We start from the raw sequence: 22,523 nt of genomic DNA on the forward strand, positions 1-22,523 counted from the left end.
ATACAAGAGGGGGAGGAGGGATTCGAACTAGTGACCTCCGCTTTATAAGGTGTGATCTCCAGCCGATTGAGCTATCTCTTGGGACGCATGACAACTTGTTAGGATTAAGGCTGCAAACCCGTATTACATGTAGCCAAATGTGATTTATTTTTCCTCGTTTCTTTGGTTTTCTAATATAGACGTTGACTTTTTTGGTTTTTGTTTTCCCTAACCTCTAAATTAATAGTCTAAAAGTAGTTTAGAGAAGTCCATGAAGGAATTCCTACTATCTTTTACCTTAACTGATATTCCTTCTATTCTATTTCACCATGTTAACTGTGATATACTTTTAGTGTGAAGTGTGAAGAGTCATGGTAGGTGATATGAGATTGAAAATGTTGATACAATTTTACAATGATATAGTTTTTTCATGTAATTTGAACTTAAATTTGGATGTCAGAAATTCCATGTATAAAGTTTTGTGGAGTTTTTGAAATAATTATCTTATAAATACAAACATATAGAAGAAGCCTCAACGTCCTCAACATGATCCAACAAAGTCTACAATTTTCAGTAGCCATTCTAAGCCAATTAAGTGAGGGGAGAGCCGAAATTGTTAGGCGGGCTATAGAGGTCACTTGCCCCTTCTAGACACCCTAGCTCCATCATTGAATTTTGTTAGAGCAATTTTTTAGACTGCCGGGCCGGCAACAGAACTTCTGTAAAATAGAAAAAATAGTTACTTACTCCGATGCTTAAGTTAATACTGTATTTAACAGAACAAAATGAATAGAGAAATTTTTTTTGGTAGGCAGATCACAGCGTGATACCTAAGCTTTTTTTTTAATTTTTGTAGAGGGTCTCCATTTTTAAAGTGAGGGGCTTGCTGAATATGCTTCCTGAAAGCTTGTCATTTGGCATACTTAGAGCTACTTGGTTATCACCACATATTGGGCTGCTTGATTGAGTCTTTTATATTAAATAGGTTTTAAGCTTCAGCCTTATGCTGATTAATTGTACCACCAACCATAACCATAAAAGCAGATGAATTCAATGCCACATTTGACAAGCAGAACTTCTAATTCCAAAAGTGCAGCCCGTGTTCTTGTGCTCTTCATTTGATTCACTTACCCAATAAAAAAAAATCTTTATTGATTCCTTTGTATTTTTAAGCAATTTTTGTTTTCATAATTCTTAGAATTTGAATTTATTTCAAAGTAAATGCTGAATTTTCGTTTTTCTCTCATACCCAAATGGACATATAGTAGGTGACCGTGTATTTCGGTTGTTGGGTTTTCCTGGCCAATAAATAATCATGAGTAATGTATTGAATTTTGATCAAACAATAATTTAAAAAGACAAATTAATTTGGGGATAAGAGTCTTGCACACAACATTACTCAATATTTATTAGAAAGAAGTACCAAATTAATGCTTAAACATCAGTTAATAGTCTTCAAGGGGATTAGGGAAGTCCATCAAGGAATTCCTTTTTTTTTTTTCTTTTGTTATGAATAAGAAATTCCTATTATTACTGTAGGTAGCCCATCCTCCTTTTATTGTCTTTCATTAAGGTGCTTCTAACACCATTTATACTGATATATAAAGACAGATTTAACATGGAAATAAAGGATGGCTTGAGTGCAGCTGTTCTTGAAGTTCTTGACAAAGATAATTACGTGGTTTGGAGTTCTCGGGTAAAAACCTATTTAATGGCTCAAGATCTTTGGGAAATAATTGAAGAAACTACTGAACCTCCTAAGCTAGCAGATGATGAAGCTGCTTTCAAGGCTTGGAGTGAGAAGAATTCCACGGCTTTACATGTGCTCCAAGTTTCATGCGGGCCGGACGTATTGTCTATGATTAGGAAGATTAGTTCGGCTAAAATTGCATGGAATACTTTGGCAGGTCTCTCTCTCTCTCTCTCTCTCTCTCTCTCTCTCAAAAATGCACATCCATGCTCAAACAAAGCTTGCTTTTGAGTGCAGTTATTCTTCAAGTTCTTAAGAAAGATAATTATGTGGATTGGAGTGTTCGGGTAAAAAACTATTTGATGGCCCATCATCTTTGGGAAATAATTGAAGCAACAACCCAACCTCCAAGGCAAGAAGATGATGAAGCCGCTTTTAAGGATTGGAGTAAGAAGGATTCCATGGCCTTACATATAATCCATATTTCATGTGGAGCGGACTCATTTTCTGAGATTATTGGGATTGGTTCCGCAAAAGTCGCTTGGGATAGGTTGGCAAAAAGGTTTCTTCCTGTTCTTGAGAAACATAATTTTAATTATGTAGATTGGAGTGTTCAGGTAAGAACCTATTTGATGGCCCATCATCTTTGGGAAATAATTGAAGCAACCACCCAACCTCCAAAGCAAGAAGATGATGAAGCTGTTTTTAAGGCTTGGAGTAAGAAGAATTCCATGGCCTTACATGTAATCCAAATTTCATGTGGACCAGACTCATTTTCTGAGATTATTGAGATTAGTTCAGCAAAAGTCGCTTGGGATACGTTGGGAAAAAAGTTCAACTCAGGTCTCTCTCTCTCTCATCGGTGCATATATATGCTAAAACATTCTTAATGTATAATAAGATTAAGAGAAAAATCAAAAATACTTTTTATTTTTGGAAAAGCAGTAGTTCAATGGATTCTAATTGGTTTTATTGCAGGGTATAGTAAACTATCTAACCAAAAATTAGTCAGCTTACATGATTTTTTTCAATTCAACCATCAATTTAGTTTGATATGACAACTACGTAAAAAATCCAATAGTTTGTTGATGGTGCACAATATATATGCATACACAAACACACACAAAGAGGAAGATTTTTTCCTTCCAAGTTTCTGATGTTATAAAGAAGTTTTAGGCAGGTATCTCACTTGTCTTGACTTGGCATGCTTCTTATTGGTGCTAATTCTAATGGCCTTTACATGTTAAGTTAATATTGAAATTTAAAATGGAAAGAAAAGAACATCCGATAGTCATTGTTGTCATATTGATGTCAGAATGCCTTCATTTCACTATCATTCCTTGAAAACGAAAGAAAAAAAAACTTTGCAGGCATCGAATATGTTCAGTATGAGGCCTTAAAGAAGGCTATGGAAAGTGGTGATTGGAACACTGCAGAGGAGTTCCTTAAGCGCCAACCGGATGCAGCGGCTGCAAAAATCACAAGTTTGGACGAGACAGCTCTTCACTTAGCTGTTGAGGCTGGGCATGAGAATATAGTGGTGAAGTTGGTGGATTTAATGTCCGAGGAAGTCTTGCCAATACAAGATATCTTTGGTAACACAGCTCTGGTTCAAATAATTAATTCTGGAAACTACAGGATGGCTGTATGCATGGTTAGAAAGAACAACAACTTGCTCCGCATTAAAGATTCGAATCAAGATATTCCAGTTAGTAAGGCTCTTTTCAATGGGGAAACAGAATTGGCTAGATATTTCTATTCTCTAACCCCGCTGGAACATCTAACGCCAGAAAGTGGCTTCCACGGCGCTACACTTTGTTACCGAGCTATATATAACCGAAGTTTAGGTAAGAATGAACTTCTTCGGGTAAGTCTAATAATCCATGCATGGTTCGGTATTTCTATGATTTGTTCGCAATATATATAATTAATTCCCTTTTCGTTCAATGTTTTCTCGACGCTGCTGGCACAACACAACAGATATTGCTTTGGATTTAATTGAACAGTGTCCACGTTTGGCTCTTGCTCTTGAGAGAGATGGTTCGTCCCCTTTGTATGCTCTGGCCGATATGCCAAATGCATTCCGGAGTGGAGATGGGCTCGTGTTTTGGAAACGATGGATCTACAGCTACTGTTAGTACCAATCTCTTTTTCTCTTATTGCTTCTCATTAAATTTCTTTCTGGTTTTATGCACACGGCTTGCTAGCTAGGTTGGATATAATTTCTATAAAGATTATATATAACATCATCCAATAATGGATTCCCAAATCAGATCTTCTTCAATTCTTTTTCTTTCCAAGTGAAGGAGTAAGCTACCTAATACTTTAGCAAGTGATTCCTATCAATTGAAATATGAACATACATTCCTTAAAAAAAACAAATATCTGCATAAATAAATTTAACTCCGAACTATAAGTTCATACACTCTAATAATAATTTCATATTTTTATACATACAAAAGAAGTGATACCAAATGTAACACAACAATTATAACAACATAATTATTTGTTATTATTACTCTCAACCTTTCAAGTAAAGATTAAAAAAAATAATGTCTATTTAAAAAAATAGACACTATCTAAGTATTTTAACATAATCTTGAAAGAATAAACAAATGAAAAAATTGTGTGTTTCGCATAAGTAATATATATAATGTGGCCAAGTAATTTTCAATTTTTTTTTAGCTACACTTAATAGCGTAACCAAACCCATGTTTTAAATGATGAAATCTTGGCGTATTGTATGGAAATGTCGAGCCAAAAAATACAATGCGATGCCCACCCGCAATTATTTCCTTCTTCTCCCTTTTTTTTTTCTTCCTTTTTTTAGATGAAATATCCCTACTATTTTCAGTACATATTTGATATTTGAACAACCTTAATAATAATATAATATAAAATAGAAATAAATTAATCCATAGACATTTAGAGAATGCAAATAAAATTATAAAATCCATCGTGTAATCGAGTAAACTAAAAATTAAAGGAAAAACTATACTTAAGCCATCCGAACTAACAAGCAATTGGTATTAAAAAATTGTAATGTGGAGTTTTAATTTATCACCCCTTTTAGTTACCGCCATTAGAAATTTTTGTTAAATCCTAAATGAGGAGAAAATTGACAAAACTACCTGTCAAGAAATAAAATATTAAGCTAAAAAAAAAAAAAAATTGAAAAATTACTCCTTTCCAGAATTTTTTATTTTAGTTTTTTTAAAACAAAACTATAAGGGCATAGTTGTATTTTTATAGATTTTATGGGGTATAATGGACATTATACATGTTAAATATGTAAGTTAACGTAAAAAGTTTAATGGTAGAGGTTAACTAAATGGGCTAATACATTAAAACCACACATCGCAACTTTTTAAGTTTTGAAAAAACGTAGCAAATTATTTGGTAATCTCTATTGGGGAGAAAGGTAAGTTTGATCACTTATTCTTTCACTTCCCCTTTCTATTGGAGGTGGCCAACTAAGGTTGGACTACAATTTTGGTATGAAATGTTAACAAAAGAGGGCCACAAGATCTCCACCAATGGCCGTATCATATTTTGTCATAGAAGGCCCACAACCCAGCCGGTATATTATCATGAGGGCCCAAGACGGAATTGATATTCTATCATGGAGGGTCGGTCACCCAACCGATATAGAGAACCGATAACCCAGCCAACAATCTATTATGGAGAGTCAGTTAGCGAGCCTATATGGAGGGTTGATCATCCGACTATCCTGTTATTATGGTAAGTAACTTAAAGTGTTACTTGTAGTGTTCAAAATGTAATTAACTTGTAATTAACTCCAAGTAGTACATTTGACAATAATAATCGGAGTAAAAATATAGTGGAATACAGAAAGAAAATATTGATATGAATTGTAATATTGCAATAAGGGGTAGGTATTGGTTCGGTTCGGTAAAGCCGTTTTTGTTTCGGTTAATCGAAATTGTCAGTTAAATCAGTTAATTTACCGATTACATCTCGATAATGATTTATTTCGAAAGTTTCGGTTAAACAAATATTTCGGTTAAAATTGTTCGGTTAATCGGCTAACTATGGGCATTTTTATTGGGTCAAAAATCGATTGTTTTGGAGGCCCAAATTGTTTTTGGGGGCTAAAATGGCTTTTGGTGACGAAGTTGAAAGCTTTTGAAAAACTCTTCAAAAGTCAAACTACTCAGAGGTAGCCAAAACGAGAAAATCAATCCACTACAGAAAAATTAGAAATTACAAGTTGTTTACACTTATAAAACCTTTGTACGTAGTTTACACCCTTGTATTAGACAAGTGACACGCTTGCTCAGGATCACAGTAGTTTTCCTAGAACATTTGGACAATACTTCTATTTGACCTCCTTTACAGGAACGCCAATAGGCTTCTATTGTTGTTGATGAAAGGTGATTTACAACAAAGACTATAAGAGAGGAGCAATTGACAGCACAAAAACCTGAACTTTCTCTCTTAGCACATGGTAGAAAAAACTTTTTTTTTTTTCTTTGGCAATAATGCTTCCAATCCCTACAAAATATGTGCTCTAAAAGCCCATAAATAGACTTGTGAAAGTACACCTAAAACCAGAAAGTCGGTGGTCCAATAATCCTGGAGCAACTTCCAACAATTCAGCTTTTTCAGTCTTTTGTTTACAGATCGTTTTGACCCCCTGAACATTCGAATTGGAAACTTTTCATGAAATACAAAATTATCTCAATTTGAATTAGCTTTCCAACTTCACCAAGTTTAACTTCATCAAATTTCAGAATCAAAGCTATGAATGTTTTACTCCATCTGGGTCAATGTTAGAAGTCTTTCGTTAGAACAAAACTTGGAATAGAACTTAGGATGAAGCTCTTTGGAATCTTCCGATCGACACTTCGAACAGCCAATAGAACGGAGCATTATTTCAGTTTTCATTCTTCATTCGTCTGTTGACTCGTTCGAATTGACGAAGTCTACACTCGAACTAAGCATTGAATTCAGTTTAGAATAGAATAGAAACGAAACCATGCTAATGAGAAATTCAATATATAATATTAATAAATATTAGCGGTCATAATTGTCCTTTGTATCGCCTATTTGTACCTTGAAATCTCTTATTGTGAGGTTTGTGCGTCCCTGTAGAACCTTTGGTACAACACCAACACTAAAAAAAATCCATGTTTTGCATCATTCTCTAAATGACGTTAACAATTACAAAAACAACCAATGGTTCTTTTCTTGTCATTTTTCATCTACTGTGAAACCCAAGGTCGAGAACCAAAAATTCTCGTTGTGAAGGAAAGCAATGAGAAATATAACAAATACTCATTGTTTCGTACTAAAATGATGTACAAATGTATACTGTAGTTCTCATCATTTATGAGGAAAATGACGAGAATTTTGACCTATAAATTAATGTCATTTATAAAAATCGATTTTAACTTATTTTATTAATAGCAAAAAAATAGGAATAAGTAATCAAAGCAAATATAACATCACACAAGTCTAATAAAACTCCAACTACTTTCATATAAACTAGTTTCAATAAATGTACTCAATACAATATAAAAACATAATCATTCTTAGAAATACACGAATACACAGAGACATAAAACATAACATAATGCGTGTCCAAACATTTAATCAATACATGCAATCATGCATATCATTCTAAATATCAAGAAGATCATTCAATGAAGCAGCCAAAGTATGTCCAATTAACCCTTCAACAGCCATCGTTGAAGGGATTGATACCACTCATCGTTATCAATAAAGCATCCTCGATCCCCATTTAGCTTGTAATCTACTCATATGAAAAGTTAAGGCACTGTTGGACACATGGAAAGTAAGGCAACAAAACACAATCATGTTTTCATATAAAAGTGAAAACACAGTTTGTATTCAAAAAGTGATCCCATCACGAACAACTTAGAAAAGTTAATGTGTTGAGGATACTCGGCTATTAGCTTGAAAACATTGTCACACACATATTTGCAGGATACCAAACCAAATGAAACAATTGGCCAAACGAAACTTGTAGCATTCAAAACACGGGTGTGCTACAAAATCCCTTCATGACCAAATTGCAACATTCAAAATATCCATGTCAAGTATTTTCTAATCTAAACCAAGCCCAACCCCGAATTCTCTTGTAGCTTAAAAATCAACCTTAATCTTAAACACAGCTCATAACTTAAACGAAAGGTTAGAAACTTCTATGTGTTCAAGTGTGTTACAAAACTAAGCAATCAGATTATGAAATAAAATCCCAAAATAAATACAACTCTATAGTGGTAGAAAAGTCACCTGGTGGCCTCTCTAGTGCATACATCTCCCGCTTGAGCATCATCGTCATCTGCAATGGGGTTTCCTCCATCTCGGCCTGTAAATTAATAAAAGTAGAAATCCTTAGTTATCCACTTAAAATCATTTGTATGAGTAAAACTAATCAATTAACAAAAAATCTACTATTCCAGTGGCGGAAAAAAGTTGGGGATTTTGCTGACGTGGCTGACGATTTTTGCTCTGAGGTAGTTAGGGAAATCCTTTGGATGTTTGGCTGTACAGAGGGCGGATTTTGAGAGTGTAGAGGCGCGTCGAACAACGGAACAGCCTGTCGTGAATGGATCTGGCTGGTTTTTGGTTGGATTTTTGATTCTCTGATTATTCTGGGATGGCTTGAGGGCGTACGAGTTGAGGGCGTTTGAAGGGGAAGAAGCTAAGGTGGTGGAGGGAGTGGATTCTGCATTATCTGTGGGTAGATCTAGCGAGGAGGTCATAGCTTCTGTGGATGGTGTAGATGCGCTTGAAGAGGAGATTGAAGAGATGGTTGATAAGGAGATTGTTGTAGAAATTGAAGACAATGAAGGGGTAAAGAGTTGTAGGAATTCTGTGGAGGTAGGAGAATTTGGATTTTTTTTCTTCAGCAAATCAAAAATCAGGTTTAGTTGATGCTGGGCTGACCGAAAGTAATATTCAGATTAGAGAGACTTCCAAACCTGAAAGTGATTGGCGTGGGCTTTTTTAGTCTGAAAGTGCAGGGGTTTCTTTGCAGTATTTTGAGTCGGGGGTTATTGATGGGAAGGTTGTTGTTGAGCTGCCATTTAAGGTTATTGAGGAAGAGATTTTCAAATGGAGCTCTAGTCTAGTAAGGCAATTTCTGGATAAGCCTCTTCCTTATTATCGTGTGAAGAAAGCAGTGGATATGCTTTGGAAGCAGTTTGGGAAGGTGAAGGTGTTTCTTTTAGATAATGGTATGTATATCTTCCGATTTGCTGATGAGGCTACCAGAGATGAAGTGTTATTTGCTCGTTTGTGGCATATTTCCAACAAACCTCTTATACTTCGGAGCTGGGAGCCAGGTATGCAAATTTTAAAGTTGTCTCTTAATTCAATTTTGATTTGGATTAAATTGATGCATCTCCCTTAGAATTTTGGACTCCTACCTGTTTGAGCTATGTAGCTAGTGGGGTTGGGAAGCCTCTCTATGCCGATTCTATTATATGAGACCAAACCCGTCTTGGTTTTGCTAGGGTCCTTGTGGAAGTTCATTTTGATTCTACTTTCCCTAAGGAAATTGTGATTAAAGGGGCTGGTGGTCAGTTGGTGTCTGTTGGGGTGGAGTATCCGTGGATTCTGGTTCAATGTAAAAATTGCAAGTCCTTTGGTCATGCAACTTATTCTTGTTCTAAGGTGGAAAAGAAAATCTGGGTACCTAAGGCTCGTACAACACAGAACCAAGTGGTGGAGGCGAAGGTTCAGGGAGTGATTCTGTCTGTTCAGGTTCAAAGTTCTAAAGGTAATGAATGGAAGGAGATTTTGGCTCCTCAGACAAGGAAACGTAAGGAAGGGGATATGGATGGGAGTATTTTTTCTAAAGGTAGTCCTGGAAAGCAAATTCCAGTAAACCATACTAATACGAAGGCTTAGTCAAATTCTTTTGAGGCATTGCGTAATAAGAAGGATGTTGGGTTTGAGGAAGGAGAAATTCAGAGAAATAGAGTAGCAATCAATGCTATTCAAAAAGTTATTGAGGATGCTTTGTCTAAGGAACATTCTAAGCTGAAATTAAAGAGCTTAAATGGAAGGCGCAACTGGATGAGGAGAATGATCATGAGGGTAGGGGTTTTTCACCTACAGTATGAAGATCGTTACTTGGAATATTAGAGGCCTCAATGACTCCTTGAAACAAAGGGAAATTAGGAGTTTGGTTAAAAGGCTTCATATTCATCGAATTTGTATAATTGAAACTAAGGTAAAATGTGATAAGTTTGTGAAGATTCAGGGAGATATTTTTCCTGGTTGGGGATTTATATCCAACTATGAGTATCATCATTTGGACAGAATTTGGGTTTGTTTTGACCCTAATGTTTTGAAAGTGGATATTGTTAGCAAAAGTGCTCAGGAGATAAGTTGTAAAACTGCTGCTATTCAAGAGGATTTGATTTGGTTTCATTCTTTTGTGTATGGGGCTAACAAAGACATTGAGAGAAGGCAATTATGGCATTCTTTGGTTTTGGTTAAAATTGGTTTGTAGCTTCTTCTCCCTGGTTGAATGGTTGTGATTTTAATGTAGTGTTGTGTGCAAAGGAAAAGTGGGGTTAGGAGCATTTAAATTCTTATGAGATTGATTTTAAAGACTCTTTAAATAATTTAGAGGTTGCTGATCTGAATTTTTCTGGGTGTTTTTTTACTTGGTGTAATAAGCAAGAGGGTACATGTTATGTGGCCAGGAAATTGGATAGGGTGCTTGCAAATACAGCTTGGATGGGGACGTATGGCAATACTCTGGTTGAATTTCTTGATGCAGGAATTTCAGATCATTCCCCTTCTGTGGTTACTGTGGGTAAGTTAAAGAGTTTTGGTCCTCGTCCTTTTAAATTTTTTAGCTTTTGGGTTGAGAATACAGATTTTTTGAATTGGGTGGAAGAGAGATGGAAGTTATATGCTGAGGGAGTTCCTATGTTCAGATTGTATGCTCGGTTGAAGGCTGTTAAATGCATTTTGAAGAGTAAGACTTCGGTTTGTTATGGGGCTATCCATCAAAAGGTTGCTCAAGCTAAAGAAAGATTGGAGCAAGCTCAGAGAGAGATTTTAATGTATGGTGGGCAAGCTGATTGTGTAAAAAAAGAGAAAGAGTGTCTTCATGAATTTCTTTCGATTAGTAAGGCCGAGGAAGATTATTATAAACAACAATCTCAAGTTAAATGGTTGAATTTGGGGGATCAAAACTCCTCTTATTTTTTCAAGATAGTTAAAATTCAAGCTTCCAGGAATTTAATCACTCACTTGTGGGATGATAATGGAGATAAAGTAGTTGAGGAGAATCGAATTAAGCAAGTTGCGGTTGATTTTTATAAGAAGCTTCTAGGTTCTGAGTCTCTTGTTTTTAATGAAGATAAAGCTAGCCAAGTCTCTCAACTTATTACTAAGCGAATTACTACTATTCAGTGTGCTATGCTACGGGCTGGGGTTACTGATGCAGAAATTATGGCTACTGTGTTTGCTATGAAAAATGAGAAAGCCCCCGGTCCTGATGGTTTTCCTGATGACTTCTCTAAGAAGGCTTGGTCTATTGTTGGTCAGGCTGTTATTGTTGCTATTAGGAGTTTTTTCCAATCTGGAAAGATTCTAAAAGCAGCAAATGCTACAATTATCACATTGGTTCCGAAGAAAGTAAATCCTTCAAAAATGGGTGATTGTCGTCCTATCTCCTGTTGTAATCTTATCTACGAGTGCATTACTAAAATTTTGGCGAATCGGTTGGTTTCTTGTTTGGAAGACTTAATTAGTCCAAACCAAACAGCTTTTATTCCTAATAGAAGTATTGCTGAAAATGTGTTATTAGCTCAAGAAGTTATGAAGAATTATCATTAGAGTGGTGGAATGGCACGTTGTACACTGAAGGTGGATCTTATGAAGGCTTATGATTCTGTCAATTGGGATTTTGTTCTTCGTAGTCTTTGCTGTTTTCGTATGCCTGAAAATTTTGTTTCTTGGGTTCAGGAGTGTGTTACTTCTCCTCGGTTTTCAGTGGCTGTAAATGGTACTTTTGTTGGTTATTTTGAGGGGAAGAGAGGTTTTAGGCAAGGTGATCCTTTATCTCCTTATTTGTTTGTTTTGTCTATGGAAGTTTTGTTTAGTCTTTTGGCAGATTGTGTGGTTAAGGAGGAGGGATTTGGCTATCACCATCGATGCTCTAAGGTTGGTCTCACTCATCTATGTTTTGCGGATGATCTTCTCATTTTCTCGGAGGCTAGTGTGCCTTCTGTTAGTGCTATTCAGAAAGTTCTTTGTGAGTTTGAGTCTCTCTCTGGTCTAAAGGCAAATCCTGATAGGAGTACTTGTTTCTGTGCTGGGGTTTCTCCTTTGGTTCAATCTCAGATTCTTTCTATGCTGAAGATGGGTGAAGGTAAGCTTCCAGTTCGTTATTTAGGTGTTCCCTTGATTTCTTCTCGGCTATGTGCAGTTGATTGTGATACTCTTTTGGAGAAAATTACTGCAAGAATAAATTCTTGGCTTTCTAAGAATTTATCCTTTGCTGGGAGGTTGCAACTTATTTCCTCTGTGCTGTATCGTGTGCAAGTTTATTGGAGTAATATTTTCATTTTACCAAAGAGAATTATTAGAGCTATTGAACAAAAATTTAATAGATTTCTTTGAAATGGTAATGATGGAGGGGATGCTAGAGCTAAAGTTTCTTGGAGTGTGCTTTCTATGCCAACAAAAGAGGGGGGTCTAAGCATTAAAAAGCTTGAGGAATGGAACCGGGCTGCCATGATGAGGCATATTTAGAGTTTGTTTGCGAAAGCTGGATCCCTTTGGGTTGCATGGGTAAAGGAAAATCTTCTAAAGGGAAAGAGCTTTTGGCAAGTTTCTATCTCTCAGATTTGTACTTGGAGTTGGAGAAAATTGTTAAAGCTTAGAGATGAAGCATAACATTTTATCTCTTTTGATGTTGGTAATGGAAAGAATATTTATCTTTGGTTTGATGCTTGGCACCTGGATGGGGTGCTTTATACCTGGCAATTGTTCCTTCACTGTTAATATTGAATTGTCATTGCTACTCATTATTATTATATTGCAAGTATTGTTAATGGATGTAAGTGATATTAGCGCACGGGCTAAATATTACAATTGTTAATTGTATTTATGTGGGCTTTCTTGTTTTGTGGGAGTTTGAGCTTAAGTCCTTTTGCATGCCTATAATACTTTAGTAGCCACCAGGACAAGAATCAAAAAGTCCCCTACAAGAGGGCTAGTGTATATATATATATATATGCTAAAAAGAAAAAAGGATTAAAAAAAAGGGGGGAAAAGGTAGCCTCCAAGACACCAAAATGCAATACTAGTCTTTGTTTATCATTCCATTGGAAACTATAACCAGTGCTATTTGTACCCATATATCCAGTGCTATTTGTATTACTTTTCAAATGTTTCAACATACTATATGATAAAGCCAAATTTATGAGTTATTTATTTAATCTTTCTGAAAACTTTACTTATATCCCACAAAGTATAAGAGGTTTTGCAATCATAACCTTGAAGTTTAAAAATTTTCTATGTCGGCCAAGCCGTTGATGAGTCCAAAGCATTTTTTATTTTATTTTTAAAAATTTCATTTTATTTTATTTTAAAAAAAAAACTTGGGCATTTGGGTAATTTAACAAAAAATAGTAAAATTAAAAGGGGTTGAAATATGGGATACCGACATTGTAAATTTTTCAACTTCAAGGTAAAGATTTTAAAAGCTCTTATATTTCGGAGGGTAAGTGAAGTTTCCCCTAAGTCTTTTGTGTTGCTAAAAACAAAATTGCTCATATGTATTAAAACTATTACTAAATTCTTGCTTGAGATTCATTGGCATTTTTTGATGAAAGGTATACACATTGAACCTGCTAGTGCCATCAAGGAAACTCGTTTGGACATTCGAAGCCTAGAAAAAGGGCAAAACGATAAAGTAAAAATCATCGGATCAGGTATGTTGCCTAATTTTTTTTCCCTAAGATTTTGCTTCTACCAGTAAGAATAATATTTTGAAAAACTTCATGTTTTCTCTTGTGATAATTACTTTAATGGTAAAATCATGACTTGCCTTCAACAATCAATGCAAAAATTTACTTTGTCCTTAAATTAAACGTCAAATATGACATATCTCAAGAGAAAAAAAAAATGATTAAGTTAATATATGAAAAAAATTCCCATGTCGCATGCTTGTACAAAATATGTTAAATGTTCCTACTAATGTACAATAGTTACAAATCTGTTGTTTACAATTTGTGTGATATTCCAATTTTGACACAAATGAGATTCTTTTTGCCCTCCAACAAAAGACAGACACATCAATGTAGAGTACTAAAAGGGATTTCACCATATTTTCAATCGACAAAATTTCTCCTTCCTAGAGTAGAACCCACAACCTCACCAACTCTCCTCCACCACTGCCCCCATTCCTCTGCTGAACGCTTCCCTACGGCTCTGCAGCACTGGGAAAAATGGAAGAATCTTTGTCCTTTGTGGTGTTTGTCATGCTCAACCTCATCCTGTAACGCTCTTGAGAATTAACTAAGCTGTAGTTAACTCGGCGCGCCTTCCAAGATCTATTCACAACATAAATAAGCCAGATCAAGGGATGAATCTAACAAGTTTACTTTGTATAAAATTAACAATGAAAATAATTGTAACTTAAATATCCAAAAATAAAAATAAATCTCTCAAGAGAAATAACTTAAATACCAAAGTGTTACAATTTCCAAAATAAGCAGAAAGCGTTACAATTTTTAACTCCAAAGATGTTAAAAATCTCAAATAAACATCAAATATCAAGGTCTAGTACTAAAAAGATTAATTAGATAAATAATCTCGATCATCTCTATGCTTGCCATCATTTCTATCTCACATGGTTTGAAGCTACTTTGAGTATAGTTCCTCAAAGATGAGCATGATTATATCATTCACAAGTACATATCATCTCGTGGGGCTCACCAATTAACTGCTGACTAATTGCAAAACACAATTGCAATTGTGTTTCACAAGTGGATAAGAAAAATCAAGTATAAGTCCACGACTTAGTGAGGTAAAATCACATGTAAGGCAATTATCCATTTTGTAAACTCATAGCTTTATAAAAATGTTTTGTAACATTAATATACATAATCATGTAAGACAATTGATAATTAGTGGTATAAACGAGTCGAGCTTGAGCGAGTAGTACTAACTCGAGCCTGGCTCGTCCGATTTTGTCTCAAGCTCAAGCTCGGCTCGAGTTGTATTATTTAAATTTTTTATTTGAGTTTTTTTTTTTAAAAAAAAAACCTAAGCAGAAAGCATAACAGAGAGAGAGAGAGAGGATCCCAAAACACTAAACACAAATGAAAGAGGCTAATCTAGGATCTTGTGTGATAATCTCATTACTTACATCATAGACAATATTTAATGTAATCTAAGGACTATTTGCTTGCACAATATAAATAATAAAATAAACATGTAAAATGTTATATGCTATATGCTCAATTTTGCTCAATTAAATAAATCAATAAATAATTACTTTATTCATTATAAACTAGAATGTCATACAAATAAAAGCATTGGGATTTATGGCATAATCCCCGGTAAAGAAAGATTTTGCATGCAAACTGTTTACATGTTGATTGAGGCTATTAATTTAACCACTGGGGGTGAGTCACAATTGATAGAACGTGGGATCAAATATCTAGAATTTCCCTTGATTCACCATTTTATACAACGAACCAACAAGAACATGTACATTAATCTTCGTCATCATAGCCATGAAGTAATTTCTATCAAGACTTGGGTAACATGAGTAGACCAGTGCATGCCATAGGAAATACACAAGCTATTGATTGGAGGGGCACCCACAGTGGGCACGCCCCCGCTCTCTCATTTTGCACTTTTTGTAAAGCCAAGCGAAATGCGTGGCTTTGTTGTATGATAAGCAATGTGCAACACCTGGCCCTTAGAGTAGGCCATGCTTGTAAAGCCCCATGAAAAATAATTAACTAGTAATTGACTTCATGGTTTGTTTACCAACTCTATTCCTCATGGGACAAGACTCAAGAATCTTAACCTCTCATAAACGAGAGATACAACAGAAGACTTTAACTACAGAAATAGAAAGCAACTACTAAATACCATACATAATAATCATCAGAGTAAAGATAAAGCATCATGTCATAAATAGATCATCCAAATGTACTGGTCAAAAGACTGATCATCAAAATATTACATCTCAAAATAATAATGTCTGGAAACAAGATCATAAGATTAAAACGTAATTTTGAGTAACGCCAATGAGATAACAATCTCTATCATATCCTCCCATGTGATTCTTCCATCATCCCACATAGACTTCAGCCAATCCAGGTCCATATATTCAAAAACGACTCTAATCAAGTCCTAAGCAATCACCCAAGTTCGGTCCGTAGGCATTCTCCTCTATACTAGTTAAACTGCACAATTTATACATAATGGAGTGAGGAAAATAAAATGGGTAAGTCCAAAGACTTAGTGAGGGTTAATGCATGTAATGCCAATGCCATCTTAGTAATGAACTTTGTTTAATAAAGAATGCAACATTTTAGATATGGTAGTCCATGGACGCAATATAAATATAATACATGCTATAATCATGAGTAACAGTGATAGTTCAATAGTATGGTCTACCCAAGATATTAGCCCTTCTCAACAGGGTTGACACTGTCCCGAGGGACATGTAATATAATGCAGTGCCCCGACCATTGTATGATACTGTCCATAAAGCTAGTAGCCCGACCGAGTTCGACCTTGGGTGGCCCACGCTACTAATGATGTACGTCCTATAGTGACTGCCCCTTAAGATTGTGCCGGTCACGAATACAACTATTGGATCCAAGGCTCATATATCAACACACACATTTGACAATAAAATTAACATATATAGTAAACCCATGGCCGTTATCCCGCACGTACCAGTGTACCATGTCATACGATGCAATTAATCTTGCCCGTATTTTACATGCATGCTTTCACAAGTCTCAATGTCATTATCTTGTTAAGTAACACATTTTCACAAATGATAAGAGTTCATGTGCAACAAAGTGTATATCATGAGAGTTATATATATGCATGTTTTGGTAAACAAAATGGTCGTGTGATGTGGGAGAATAAATGGTGAGCATTATGTGAGTTAAAACTTGCCTGGGTCATGTAAATTCTCCGAGTATCGCTCCAAAAGATCCAAGTTCTCCAAATCTATGAAAAATCTACCATTAGTCCTAAGTTTAACTAAAATGAACCTAGAACACGAAACAGGAGCTATCAGACGATTGGCCAAAATGACGTCCTCTGGAACTCTACTGGCTGTACGTCTGGGCTCTTGGCCGTACGTCCACCCAGAAGGTTCGGGTAGAACCTCATTTGTTCCAAATGTCCTCCTATCCTCCCAAGCTAGTTCTAAAGCTACCAAAAAGCTAGGACCTCCTATCTCAAAATGACACCTCTATGCATAAGAATATCCATTCAACAAAAGGTGAAACCAACTTAAATCAAGATTAAATAGAAACAACTTAACCAGAAGCTCAAAACTACTAACTAAGCTATCTATGAAAAGTACAACATAACCACTAAGTGGGGAACAAGCTAAGCTAAGCTTACAAGATTGCCTCTTTAAAGCACAACATCCAAGAATCATCTCTCCTTCTCTAAGAACTCATGAAAATACGTTAACGACTCCAAACACACCCAGAGGGGGGGGGGGGTTGAATAGGTGTTTGCCAAATATAATGCGGAATTAAAATCTCACAAGCAATAAACGTTCAATCACCAAAATGTAAAGCAACAAAGAGATGAACACAACGATTTTGGTGACGAAGAGGAAACCTTATAGAAACCGTTCTATAAGGAAAGACTTCTACGGGGCAGCCAAATCCAGGATTATCACTATCAAAAGATTACTCACGCGATTATAAACACGAGACACTTACAACCCTAGCAAGTTTTTGGCTCTGTAAGAATCAACAAGCAACCCGCTTGTCTTCCAACTCTCTCGAATCTTCTTTACAGTGATTCTCTTTTACCGAACTCCTTTTGGTAGACTTCTTCTTCTCCACAGATGATTACACAAGTATAGCTCAAATACAAATCACAAAACACTCTAAGAGAGTATTGCTCTAAGGCACATAAACATCAATCTCTCTTAGCTCATAAGGAAACAAACACTCTAGCACAAGGGCTCTCTCAATATCACTCTATCTCTGGCTCGTTTGCTTGACAAAAATGTGTGCTTACGGCTCACTTAAATAGGCTTCAAGAGAAAGGGACAAGACAAAAACAATTAAACAAATAATAAGTAGTCTGTCAACCGGGCGTTCGGACGGCCAAGGAGGGGCGTCCTAATGGGCAATGCTGCAACAACTCAATCGGCGCTCCATTCACTTCTGCACGCGTGGGAACCTCTGCACCCACGATTTCTTGCTGTCCTATGCTGCCATGTGCAGCCATCCAAGCACCCATGTGCTCAAGAGAAGCCCATGCTTTCAGTAAACTAATCCCATGCCTTCATCAACCCATACCACATTAAATAAATGCCCATGCTACCATAAACAATTATAGAATGGAAATCCCCATGAATCAAGGCAGTCAAAGATGATAAAAACATCAATATAAAACTTCCTACGAGGTCCCGTTCGGACGGCCTTGCGAATGAGGGCTACTGACCTCCAGACTTTTCCAGAATTTCGTTCACTTAAGTGGGCATCCAAACGGTGTTGCTGACGGGCTTGCGAATGGGGCATTCTGACCTTCGTTTTGTCACACACTTTGGAATCGAATTAAGCCAGCACAAAATACTAACAACTCACAAACTCCCAAAAACACTCATGCACCAACTCTAAGGGGCAATAAAGGCTAAATGGAGGGTAAAGGTCGTGTAGGGGTGAGGTATTTATAGGTGGGATGAAGCTGTGAGCGCTGCAGAGTTGTTCTGAAAAGAAGCATATGTAGGGTGCTATTGGGGAGTACGTTTGCATACTATTTACCCAACAGACTGAAGGCTGCATCGTACGTACGAGCATTAACCAGGGGATAACCAAAAGTCAACGTACGCCTGGGTGGTCCCCCCATGCGTACGTTCGCGTACTATTTGCAAGCGTATGTCCGCGTGGTCCCCCAAGCGTACGTATGATCAGAAAATCCAAAATTCTGAAAATGCCCTCCCAGCTGTTCTTAGTGACCCAAAACTCAAATTAACCTCCTAATTAAGCTACCTAAGCTTAATTAATTATTTAGGTCACTACAATGCTTGACGTCTAGATTTGGCTATGGCCTTTTCGTTAATTTACTTCTTTTTCAATTCTTTTAGACTGTGAATTTTGAGGTTATCACTTTCGTAGTGTGATTTTTCGCCGTGAGGCAGAAAACTCTAATTGCTCACGTGGAACAGTGCAAGAAAAATTAGATAGTCATATTTGTTGACTTAGGCCTGAGCCCCGGCCTTTGTTGGTCTTGTTTGATGACCCAATTTCATTGTTGGCCTAAGTTGACCCTCATTTTGACCTATAGTTAGTCATATTTTGGCTCATTGTTTGGCCTATTATTGTTAAAGGCCCATCTTTGATTACCGTCACTGAATGCCACCAACTCTAGTCTTCGAACGCCACCAAGTCTAGTGAGTTTCCGACCATCATATCCTATCCCCACCGCTCGCCACCATCTCCAGCCTCCATTGTCAACTGTTGACATCTCAAGCAAAAAAAGAAAAAAGAAAAACAAACAAACAAACACCCTATTTTCAATCTCTAGCTTCTAGCATTTTTTGCCTTAAATTTAGGGATTTGATGAGATTGAATTACCCTAAAGGAAGGGATTTACTTATGATTAGATTCGATTTGAATAAATTCAAATAATTTGTATGCTCGTATCAAGTAATAAGATCACAATGTCGTCCTACAAGGCTTTATCCTAGTGGCGGATGTAGGTATTTAAAGTAATTATATTTATCACCCCATACCCCCAAAGCCTATGCTACATGGTCACTCCAACCAAAAAACCAATTTCCATGCACCAAATGTTATAGGAGACACGTACACCATGTAAGCTTTTGGGTAAAATTACTTGTCTCTATTTTATTCTATTCCTCTAATGTCTTTATTTTTTTATTTGATTATGAATTTTGAACAAAGAATAATAATTAAAAAAAAAATAGCCTTTTTAACGAAAGAAAGTTTTCTTTGAATGTCCTCTCCTTTTTGTGGAATTCCAGGGATTCAAAAGGAAGATGTGTTCTTTTTTCTCTCGCTTTACCTAAACCATTGATTAACTGTTCATGAATAAGTTTTCTATACATATGATTTAATTAATAGATGGTCAAGCTAGTATAATGCTTGTTGATATCACTCAACTCAATAATTTGCAGTTGAAAAGATTTTATCTACCATCTGATCCATAAACAAAAAAATTTTGTTTTGGTAATAATTTTTTAATGTGTATGAGTGACCGAATTTCGTTTTATTTTGCAGTGCAAGCTCTATTGCGCCAGCTAGTTTCAAATCTCCTTAACGTCTTAGGTATGCTACGTCAATTCAATAAATACCATTCCTCACTTACTTTGTCAAGCCTACATCAATTCAAATCTCCTTAATTTTTTTTTTTATTATTATTAATTTATAGTTTCATCTAGCTAAGATTGTATTGTTTCGATTGTTGATAAAGGAATCAAGGATTTATATGAAATGAAGTTAGTCAATGTCCAGTCCCATGAACTTCTAGATCGCATGTGCAAAGAAGTATCAATTAGTGAAGAATTCAGTCTCCTTAGAAAGGCCCTGTTCCATTCTATCGCAAGGGGGAATTTTGAATTTGTTTTTCGTATAGTCAAAGCAAAATCAAATCTTCTGTGGAGTCGTGGCGAAGATTCAATGTCCATATTTGCATTTGCTACCCTACATCGTCAAGCGAAAATCTTTAGCCTTTTATATGGGCTTCCTGTGAAAAAATCTATGCCAATTTGGGTTGATGACAAAGGCAATATCACATTACATATGACAGGAAGGACAGAAGCTTCAATTCAACTTAATCAAATCCAAGGTGCAGCTTTGCAAATGCAAAGAGAACTACAATGGTTTAAGGTAATCTATCCCATTCCAAACTTTTCACATATACTTTCACTATTAACTACTAGGAATAGTAGCCTACAAACCAAATGGGACTTCATTTTTTTAAATAATTTTTTTTGTTTTATTTTTTATATTCATAATGTTTGGGAAATTTTGATTCACGGGATGAATTGAATTCCTTGTTATATTGTATGTCATTTAGGTGCTTTAAGTCCAATTAATGCACAAAATATCTAAATCACAAGGTCCTTATAACTTGTAAATGTGAGTTCATAACAAGTAGCAAAATTGGGCATTTTATTTGCAATGACGATAATATTTACTATTTCTGATAAAATGATTTGCCTTGATCATTGAAGCGGAGAGTCGTACTTACCATGTTGATGCATTAAGAATGCAATGAGTTGGACTACTAATTGAATGCATTTCTTAGATCTAGTAATTGAAAAGACTCTTAATTTTGAGGAAACACGTTCTACAAACAATTGTCACTTGACGAAGGATTTGGGAGACGTGCAGTGGTAAGATCAGTGAGATCTTTTGGTGGGGTTCGTGGGAGGCTGGAGCACACTTGATGTGGTTGGGGCATACGGTGGTGACGAGGGGGTGAAGATCGGGTGGATCCTCAATGGTGGACATATCTAGATTAACTCACGACTTTTATGATGTTAGGTTGATGGAAGTTTTCTTGTGGTTAATTCATCCCAAAAGAGAAACATGAATCTTGATCAAGAAGGTTCAAAAGTCAGCCCTGGAGGCCAAGGGTTGAGGTTGTTGAGGCTGAGAAGGCAACCTCTTACATTCCATGGCTTTGATTTAACATACGTTCAAATTTAGTATCAATAAAGCTGGAAATTGAGGAACGTTTTTGGAGTAATTAAGATCCTGGATGGTAAGCTTATTTTTAAGCTATATCTTTGAAAGGTTGCTTATACTGGAACATGGAAGTTACTGCCAACAGAGTATAGGATAGAAAATGAAAGAGAGAAAATGGGAGACTTTGAGAGTGAAATGGACTACTTCTTATTGACTCAACTTGGCCAATTCGAGATGGCTAATTGCCTTACAATGCTTTTACACTCCAAAAAAGATAACTCCTCCTTGCGCTTAACCAGCCTTATATAGGCTTAACAATTAAGGCAATTCGGTTACAATCTGTTTACAACTAACTCACATAACTACCAACTAACTTCCTAACAGAATTAATTATCAAGCTTCCTTTCCTCCAAATTCTCATCTCTTCAGCCTTCCTCTTCTTCAGCTCCCGTGACATAGCCTTCTCCTCTAAAGTACCTTGCCCACAAGGTGCAGGTAAGACTGTTGCAAGTGAAATAATTCTTCTCAAGAAGCATCATCTTCAGTTTGTCCCACCCACTGAACCAAAACTTCAGTGACAGCTCAATTCTCCTCATTTTTGCATCTTCTAGCCAAAATTTTCAAAGGTTCTCGGATGATTAGCCCTTGTACATCCACTGGAGGTTATTTAGGAAGAAGAGAATTCCTACTACCGAGCTTCAACGTCAACTGAGAGACATGAAAAACTGGATGAATACGAGCTGCTACTGGAAGATCTAACTTATAAGAAACCTTCCCAACCTTGCGAATGATCTCAAATGGTCCACAGAACCTAGGAGATAACTTCAAAGATCTTCTAGTACCCACTGAATGTTGTCTATAAGGCTGCAGCCTTAGATAAACCACCTGTCCCACCTCAAACACCCTTTCAGATCTCCTTAAATTAGCATACTTCTTCATCCTCTGCTGAGCTTGTT

At 36.2% G+C, this 22,523-nt stretch overlaps 1 protein-coding gene across 7 annotated transcripts in view; it reads left to right on the top strand.

Annotated features, from left to right (window-relative positions):
- Positions 1–22,523, top strand: part of LOC132171387 (uncharacterized) — a 37,438-nt gene that overhangs the window by 2,095 nt on the left and 12,820 nt on the right. The window contains exons 1-8 of one of the 7 annotated variants that reach the window (XM_088513329.1): positions 16–139; positions 1,587–1,886; positions 1,967–2,512; positions 3,040–3,516; positions 3,650–3,802; positions 13,522–13,620; positions 20,155–20,202; positions 20,348–20,763. In XM_088513329.1, the coding sequence (XP_088369455.1) occupies positions 1,598–1,886; positions 1,967–2,512; positions 3,040–3,516; positions 3,650–3,802; positions 13,522–13,620; positions 20,155–20,202; positions 20,348–20,763 (2,028 nt within the window). In that variant the 5' untranslated portion in view covers positions 16–139; positions 1,587–1,597. Of the gene's footprint in view, positions 1–15; positions 140–1,586; positions 1,887–1,966; positions 2,513–3,039; positions 3,537–3,649; positions 3,803–8,984; positions 9,004–13,521; positions 13,621–20,154; positions 20,203–20,347; positions 20,764–22,523 lie in introns of those variants that run through there. The other 6 variants (XM_088513328.1, XM_088513330.1, XM_088513326.1 and 3 more) reach the window with 6 other exon arrangements.

The sequence above is a fragment of the Corylus avellana genome, chromosome 2 (genome assembly GCF_965113065.1).
Source record: "Corylus avellana chromosome 2, dhCorAvel1.hap1.2, whole genome shotgun sequence".
Classification (NCBI taxonomy): domain Eukaryota; kingdom Viridiplantae; phylum Streptophyta; class Magnoliopsida; order Fagales; family Betulaceae; genus Corylus; species Corylus avellana.